The sequence below is a fragment of the Lynx rufus genome, unplaced genomic scaffold (assembly GCF_022079265.1).
Source record: "Lynx rufus isolate CCGP_SWC_20201006 ecotype Redwood Valley unplaced genomic scaffold, mLynRuf1.p SCAF_36, whole genome shotgun sequence".
Taxonomy (NCBI): Eukaryota; Metazoa; Chordata; class Mammalia; order Carnivora; family Felidae; genus Lynx; species Lynx rufus.
Window position 1 is genome coordinate 3,038,472 of NW_025814852.1, and position 8,256 is coordinate 3,046,727.

Sequence of the window (8,256 nt, forward strand, 5' to 3'; positions counted from 1 at the left end):
GAATCCGCTCCTCCTTGCCCTTCGAGCGAATGGAACGGGTGACCCCTGCCTCAGGGCCCCGTGGCCGCGGCAGAGGTGGTGGGGCACGTAAGCGCCTGTCCCCTCCCACCCTGTCCCCGAGGCTCCCTGGCATCTTCCCGTCTCCAGCCCGCAGACCCTTGGGGGCTCCCCAGCTCCTCAGGGTAAGCATCCAGGTTCTTCCCAGGCCACCGTCCTTGGTCCCCTGTGGCCCAGCCTCGCCAGCCACTTGCCACTTCTTGGACACGGCCGTCGAGTTCTGGGGGCCAGTGAGCAGGCCGACGAGGTCGGGGAGCACAGGCAGCCCGGGGACCCAGGAGCCCGCTGCCCGCAGGGGCTGGGCCAACTGAGGTTGGGTCGGGGCTCGCCCTGTGACAGGTGGCGTGGCTTGGTCTGGAAGTGAAGCCCCCTCGGGCAGCCGGGAGGGAGCAAGGGGGGCCACGTCCGGGGGACCCACAGGAGCGGTGTGGGTGCCGTGCGCCACAGCCCTGCTTCGAGCCGTGGGGAGCCGTGGCGGTGGACTCTTCCCACCGTGTCCGGGTCCCTGGCTCCCCTCGGTGCAGCTGTCACGGGTCCCTTCCTGGCAAATCCCACCTGCCGCCCGTCTCCGGGTGGGACCACACGCGGGGCGCGGGGGACGTCAGGCCCCGGCCGGGCGGCCCCCCGGTTTGGCCCGGTCGTTCTCGGCCGTGCCCGGCGTCCACGCCGCTTCCCGAGCGAGTCCCCTGGGGAAGCCGCGGGGGTCCCCGGCGAGGCCACGGCCTGACTGGGACCGCGGTGCCGCGTCCTCGCAGGGTGCTGACGGAGCTCGTGTCCAAGATGCGGGACATGCAGATGGACAAGACGGAGCTGGGCTGCCTGCGCGCCATCGTCCTCTTCAACCCCGGTACGGCCCCCCTGGCACGCCCCGGGCGCTCGCGGCCCATCGCTTGCGGCCTCCTCGCTGGCGGAGCGGGCACGCCGCCTCCTCGTGGCTCTCGTGAGCGTGAGAGCGTGGCGGCCTCCGCGGGCAGTGGGGCTCAGTGGCTCGCGCTCCTCCTTCGCGGTGCGGCGGGGCCTGTGGCCGAGCCCTCCGAGCCCCGCGTCCGCGGCGTGGCACCACCGGCCGCCAGAATCCCGGTCGCTGGAAGCGGCAGCGTCCTTGTGAACTTCTCGTAGGGAAGGTCGGGAGCCCGGACGGTCTGCTAGGGGCGGGTGGGGACGCAGGGGGGCAGGCTCGGGGCCGCCGCGGGCTTCTAGGGAGAGGTGGGCGAGCTGGCCGGGCCGTGGGGAAGGCGGGGGCGGGGGTGGGGGGGGTTAGCGGGCCCCCCTGCCTTCCTGCCTTGCGGCCGCTCCAGTGCTGAGCGATCCGCCTGTGGATCCGTGAACGTCTCCTTTAGGGGAGACCCCATTTCTGTGGGGCATTTTGTCCCCCAGATTTATGCTCTAAGCCTGTGATCCCGCCAGCATGGGAGGCCGGGCCACACATCTCGGCCCCGCCCGGGTGGGGTCCCCGTTCAAGTTGTGCGTGGCCTGGCCGCTGGTGCCCCTTCGCTGTCCGAGTCCTGGGTGTGGGGCTGCTGGGGACAGGAAGGAGATGGCTGCAGCTGGGGCCTCCTCAGGGCCTGGGGGCGCTGAGCTAAGGAGAAACCTGGCGCGTCCCCGAGAGGCCCAGGACCCCAGGCCTCCTGCGGCATTCAAGCCGGGCCTCGGCGCACCTGCCGGGATGTCAGGCTGCCAGGGCAGTGCTGCTGTGAGCGCCCCCCCCGACCTGGGGCCCAGAGGCGACCCGACGGCGGGCCCGTCCCGTGGCTGAGCCGCTGTGGGGCCGCGGCGGCTTCAGACGGCAGCAAGCGGGCAGTGGTGGGCTCCAGCCTCCGGTCCCCAAGCCATCGGGTTGGACCACACTTGCCTGGGACCAGACCCGGGGCCTCGTGAACCGTAGCGCGATACCACCAAGGGCTGGCTGCTGCGGGGAGAGATGGGCTCGTCGGACGTTGGCTTGTTGGGCCTTGGGAAGCCCCGGGAGACAAGGAGGCAGAGAGGACGCTGGACGGAACTGCCTGGCCCGGTGGGCTCCGACTGGTTCCGGGAGCCCCACGACGCTCACCCGGCCGAGCCCCGGCCCGCCCCGTGCGCCTCGGATCCCACCGGCGGGTCCTGGAGGCTTTGGTGGCTGTGGTCCCGGGCATCGCCGTCCACGGGCAGAGCCCCTTCCGGACCGGGCTCCCGCCCTCAGGGTCCCAGGACTCGGGGGGGGGGGCGGCTGTTTCTGGGGTGTTGCTGGGGTGAAGGTTCGGAGCTTTCATCCACCTCAAAGGAACGGAGTCCCAAGTGCAGCAAGGGTGGGACATCAGCCTGGTTGCCACGGTAACCGGGGGGGGGGGAGGGCGGTCCCCTTGCGTCTGAGCCCCGATGGGGAAGCTGTGTCGGGAAGTCCAGGGATGGGCCCGAGGTCCCGTGGCCAGCGAGTGGCAAGTCGGGACCCAGAGCCCACCCGCGGCTGCGGGCCTCGTCCGAGCGGGGAGCTCGCCTGAGTGCCCGGGTGTCCCGTGCAGCCTCCCGGGCCAAGGCCTCTGACCCGCAGCCCCTTCCCCTGCAGACTCCAAGGGGCTCTCGAACCCAGCGGAGGTGGAGGCCCTGCGGGAGAAGGTCTACGCGTCCCTGGAGGCATACTGCAAGCACAAATACCCTGAGCAGCCGGGAAGGTGAGCCCGCGGCCCTGGCCCCCTGCCCCGGGGGCCCTCGGGGCCTCGCTCCAGACCCCCGGCCCCAGGCCGGACGGCCACCCGCTCTCCCGCACGGCTGTGGGAACTAGAAGGCGGCACCGCCTCCGTCAGGGAAGGTGTGCGGAGGGCGGGGACCCCGCGGATGCGCTGTCACCCCCCTGCAACTCACCGGAAACGGTCCGCACGCGGCAGGTGCTGGTCTCCGTGGGGTATGAAAATGAAGCCAGCGGTCTCCTCCGCCCCTGAAGGGAACCCCTAGAGGCGGGGCCTTTGCGTGCTAGCCCCCAGCAGGGACGGGGGCCAGCACAGAGCGGGTGCTTCCTAAACGTGTTCGGAGTTTGCCTCCCACCTGACGGGGGCACCGGAAGGGCTGGGCCTCATTTCTGGGTCCACAGCGCCAGACGCACAGGAGGTGGCTTGGTGCTGCTGTGCCTGTCGTCCTACTCTAGCCCCTCCCTCCGGAAGGGCCTCTCCCGGCAGGGCGTGTGCCCCCCAGCCCCGGACACCAGACCTCCCTCTCCCCCGCCCGCCCCGCGGTGCCCGCTGGCTCGCGCACCCGACTGTGCCCCGCTCCCTCCCAGCCTCATCTGGTTTGGTTTAAACTGAAACTTCCCGGGGAGGACGGAGGGCAGGCCTGCTTGTTTTTCCTGGCTGCACGCCGCAGCCCATCTCGCCAGCTCAGCAGAAAACCGCTTTCTCTGGCCCCGGTCCAGCCTCTATGCTGCGTTTTTGCCTTTAAAACGTGGGTTGCATGGCAGCCAACCCCAGGGCTTTCTCCCCTGAAATACAGACGCTGTGAATAGTTAACGAGGCCCCGCAGCCCCTCGAGGGTCCGTGTGGTTGCTGGGGGGGGGGGGGGGCAGCTGTGGACATCCCCGGAGGGGACAGGGCACTATCCTTGGTGGCAGAGCAGCTAAGCCTGGTGTCCCTCCTCCAAGAGCCCCAGCCTTCCCCCTTCCCTCCCCCAGTCAGTCTGCCCCTCCCCACCCCCAGGGGCCGGGCAGGGCCTGGGGATCATGCCTCTGGCCCAGCTCCAATAGAGCTATTTCTGGGGAAGGGGTGGGCGTTGGCATGGGGCACCCGGGATGCCAGCGCTTCATGGGGTGAGGCTTGCTCGAGCACAGACCTGCTGCCTGGCCCACGAACGGCCCCACCTTAGTCTCCCCGCTGTGGCCAAAGGCACTGCTGATACTCACATCCGTTTTTGTAGCTCTCTCCCCGGCTTAAAATCCTGCCGTGGCTCCCTAGTGCCCTTGGAGAGAGAGGGCCCACATATTTTAGCTTTCCCGTAATGCCCGACTCAGCCTGCGCCAGCCCAGCCACTGCCTGGCCCTGACTCTTCATCCCAGATCTTCATTCCCTGGATCTTCCTTCGGGGTCTCTGTGTCCACCCCGCCTGTTCCCGCCCCCAGGCCCTGGCCGGCTGAGCGGCCCCACCTCCCCCTCGGGCTCAGCACCGGAGGGCGGTGGGCGCAGGACCAACCTGGGTCCTGTCCCCAGGCGCCCAGCAGGCGGCCACCGGCACGGGGGAGGGGGGAGGGGGGAGGGGGGAAGGGGGAGGGCCGCCCGCTTCCTCTTCCACGGGCCCTCCCACAGGTTCGCCAAGCTGCTGCTGCGCCTTCCTGCCCTGCGCTCCATCGGCCTCAAGTGCCTGGAACACCTTTTCTTCTTCAAACTCATCGGGGACACGCCCATCGACACCTTCCTCATGGAGATGCTGGAAGCTCCACACCAAATGACTTAGGCCCGCGGCCCGTCCTTCGCGCCCGCCTGCTCCCCCACCCCCGGCCTGGCCACCCCGCCTGGCCGCCAGCTGCTCGTCCCGGCCGAGCCCCGTCCCCGCCCCTTCTCCGCCTGGCCTGTTCGACGTGGGGGCGCAGCCTGCTAAGCCTCAGAGTTGCCGACGCCTCCTTACGTTCAGGGCAGCGCGGCTCACCTGGCCGCCGGCCTGCCCTGGAGCTGTAGCAGCCGCTGGTGATTGGAACATCCCGCGCCACCCTCCTGTGTCTGCAGTGGCCCCTTCGCCGCCCGTCAGGTGCCCCCCGGCCAGCGCGCCCCGCCCAGCGTCAGTGGCGGGGTGCCAACGACCCCACCTGCACCGTCCCCGCCCCGGGGCGCTTGAGAGGGGCTCCGGGGCCCCGGGCTCCTCTTCCCTCGCAGGGACGGGCCAGCAGCCCCTTCCCAAAGATGGCTTGCAACTTCGCCCCCGAGCCGACCGGAACGGGAACTGACCTCCGTGCGGGGTTCTGGGGCCACCTCAAGGCTGCCGGGACTGGGGTCACCCACCTTCCCACCTCGGTTTTCTCTCTGCATCACCCTGGTTTCAGCTTCTTCGCTCGCACAGCCCCGTCCGACCCAGGGTAGCCAGACCCAGTGTGTGGCCCGTCTCCGTTCTGCCTTCTGTTTCGGCCTGTGAGGAGGGGTGGGCTCGCGCCCGGTTCCTGGAGGGCGAGCCCGCTTCCCGGCCTTCCTAGAAGTCCGGGCCACGCTGGTGTGACTCAGCTGACCTCGCGGGCAGAGATGGCCTCCGGGGAGGCCCACAGGGGTGGGAGGAGGGGAGGCCCGCAGGGGTGGGGGGGCTGCTTCCTGGAGCTGCTGGGAGAGAGGCCCCCTTTGCTGGCTGGCTGTTGTGTGTAGGAACCTCTTGGAATCGGGGACGTCGCGTGCCAGCGTCCTCGGGCCTGTGGCTTGATGCCCCTCGGGGACAGCCAGCCCGGCTGCTGTCTTGTCTGGGCAACAGCCTTATGTGGGGCTCCATCGGACACCTGCTCCGGCTCATGGCTCCCCAGTCCAGCCCAGCACCTGCTTCCGTAGCATCTCTGCCGACCCGGGCAGGGGCGCTGCCTCCTGGGTGGTGGGGGGGGGGGCACGCTCCGAGCTCCGGGGGTGCAGGGGCTCTCTCAGGTTGAACCGGCTTCTTTTGCACTGTAATGCCCTCCCTTTGGTCTGAGTACTTTCCATTCTCACCCCTCATACTCCATGATCCCAGCGTTTGTCACTAGTGGGGGCCTGAGCAGGGATGGGGGGTGAGGGGATGCAGACGGCTCCTGCCCTCTTGGCCCTTGAGGGGATGACCTGTACCCTGGGGGGGGGGGGGGTCCTGAGGCAGGATGCGGAGAGGCAGGCCTGCTGGCCCTCAGGCCTCCGTGGGGAAAGTAGCTGTGGCTCTTCTTCCAGAGTCCCCGGCCAAGCTGGAAAGTGAGGCTCCGGGCAGAGGCTCTGAGGTGGCACAAAACCCTCCTTTCTCCACCGTCCACCCCGTTCATCACGTGGGGAGGTGTCCCCTGCTGGGCGGGCGGCAGAGGCGGGGTGTGCTGGGGCCTGCCCAGCTCCCAGACGCTCCCCCAAATCTCAGCAGCCTCTGGGGGCTCCATTGTGACCAGCAGCGACGCAGGGACGCTTGGGGACTCCCTCGTGGGGTCCCCGGTCGTGGAAATAAATGGTAGACTGCCCCTCGCCCAGCATCCCTGGTGCCTTGTGCACCCGGTCCTCCCCACCCCGCCCCCTCGGGCATGTGGGAACGTCATCGGTCCGGGCCCCGGGGGCCCCGGCTGTTAGTCCGTAAAGCACTGAGGCCCCCGGGTTCCCGCCACCTCGACAGCCAGAAACCCCCAGCCCCTCTGCGCCCCGCCCCCCCACAGCCCGCAGGCCCAGCATCCCAGGGCCTTGGGCTGCCCTTCTCTTCCATCTGTCTGCTGTCCTTGTCATCCATCCTGTGCTGTTTGAGAAGGCGGTAGATGGGGAGACGGCCCGTTGCTCAGTAGAGAGGTAGGATTTTTATGTGACCAGACCTTTAATAGTATTACCAATCTGGTTCCATTAAGGTGATTTTTTTTGTAATTATTATTATTATTATTATTATTATTTTGGTGGGACAATCTTTAATTTTCTAAAGATAGCACTAACATCAGCTCGTTAGCCACCTCTTGCCCATCCCGCCTCGGCCGGGCCGGACGCCGCCCGGGCCCCGGCCTGCAGGTGCCTCCGCGTACTTGCTCCGCGGACTCACTGCCCCGCTTTGACATGCAGACGGGGTTCCCACGGCAGAGGAGCCCAGATGACCGCGTCCCGCGTCTGCAAGGTGTCCGCAAAGCCAGGCTCTGGCTTGCCCCCCCCCCCCCCAGCCCCCGTCAAGTGTCTCCTTGGAAGCCAGCCTGCCCTTGTCACCTGGAAACACACGGTCTCTGGGGGAAGATGGCCCCACGCCCTCGGCTTTCCAAGTCTCGGCGTTCCTAGAGGATTCGGGCCGGCGGCAAGCATGGGGAGCCACGGCAGGGCTCCCTCCTCTGCAGGGGGCCCCTAGGAGGGCCCAGCCGGACGTGCAGCCAGTGGGTGATCGGCTGATGTTGTCCCCATCACGGAATTCGGGCGCGTGGCCTGGTCCCTGCCCTCGCAGGGGTGTGGTGTAAAATGTCCGTGCTGTACAGAGAGGAACTGCGTGGAGCCACACGCCGTCGACACGCAGCACACGCGTAGCGGTTACCAGCGTTTTGTTTTCATTTTTAATCCAGACTTTCCCCCTCCTCCCGTGTTCCTGTACATTTGCTTCATGTGAGCAAGTAATAAGGACCCCTCCTTGGGTGAAATCCGGGTTCGAATGAATATGTCAAGGCAAGGAGTGCATCTATTTTAAGATGCTTTGGAGCAAGCAGCTTCATCAGTCCCCGATCCTTAGCCATGCCTTAGCTGGGACGCGTAGCTAACGCTTTAGAGAGGTTGACAAGTACATACAGAGATAAAATGTCTAAAGCATCGGGAAAGGTAAAAAAAAAAAAAAAAATCTATTTTTGTACAAATGTAATTTTATCCCTCATGTATACTTGGATGATGGGGGGGGTGGGACCTGTTTTGTTTCTGCTTCTGGACACGGAGGCGAGAGCTTCCCCGCGAAGCCTGGGGCGCGGCGCACGGGCTTTGTAAGAACCTCTGCGCGCAGACGTCCCCCTCGGGCGGGGGTGGGCCCGAGACGTTCAAGGGTTTTCTTCCCCTTCCGAGAGGTCTTTAAAGCCTTGCGCTGTCCCGCCCCCGTTGCCAGCCGGCCTTCCCGAGACTCTGTTTGGCTGTGAACTTCCTTCCCTGCGTGATTGTTCTCTGAACACCGCCACCGCAGGTGCCGGGCACGGACGAACAACGGTGTCAGAACGTGGAAAGAAACACAGAAAAACTGAGAGGAGAAACAAAATATGAGCGTTTAAAAATACGTCCCCGTTCGGTTCTCGTTTGTTCTGGGGGCGGGGGGGGGGCGGGGAGGCTTCCCGCTTTGGGTCTGGAAGTCGGCCTCGCGAGGGGCGAGCGGGGCCTCTGGCTGCCGCGGGGGGGGGGGGGGGGGGCGGGGCCTTCCCGGGTCTGCTCGGCTCCAGAGCCCCCCGGGGCCGGGCCACAGGTCCGAGAGGGGTCCCCCCACATCCGTGGGCACTGGGCAAGCGGCCACCTGCCTTGCCCCAGGCTGCCCAAGCCCGAACGGGGGAGCGGTCCACACACAGGCCACAAAACGAAGGAGATCACCTCGCTGCCCCGTTAATAACGAGGT

The 8,256-nt window shown here is 67.1% G+C and overlaps 1 protein-coding gene across 3 annotated transcripts in view; it reads left to right on the plus strand.

Moving 5' to 3' along the window:
- The window catches only part of RXRA (retinoid X receptor alpha), a 95,725-nt gene extending 87,799 nt beyond the window's left edge, over positions 1 to 7,926 (plus strand). For all 3 annotated transcript variants that reach the window (XM_047093774.1, XM_047093775.1, XM_047093776.1), the window contains exons 8-10: positions 813 to 904; positions 2,600 to 2,705; positions 4,323 to 7,926. In XM_047093774.1, the coding sequence (XP_046949730.1) occupies positions 813 to 904; positions 2,600 to 2,705; positions 4,323 to 4,470 (346 nt within the window). In that variant the 3' untranslated portion in view covers positions 4,471 to 7,926. The remainder of the gene's footprint in view (positions 1 to 812; positions 905 to 2,599; positions 2,706 to 4,322) is intronic.
- Positions 7,927 to 8,256: the final 330 nt, after the last annotated feature.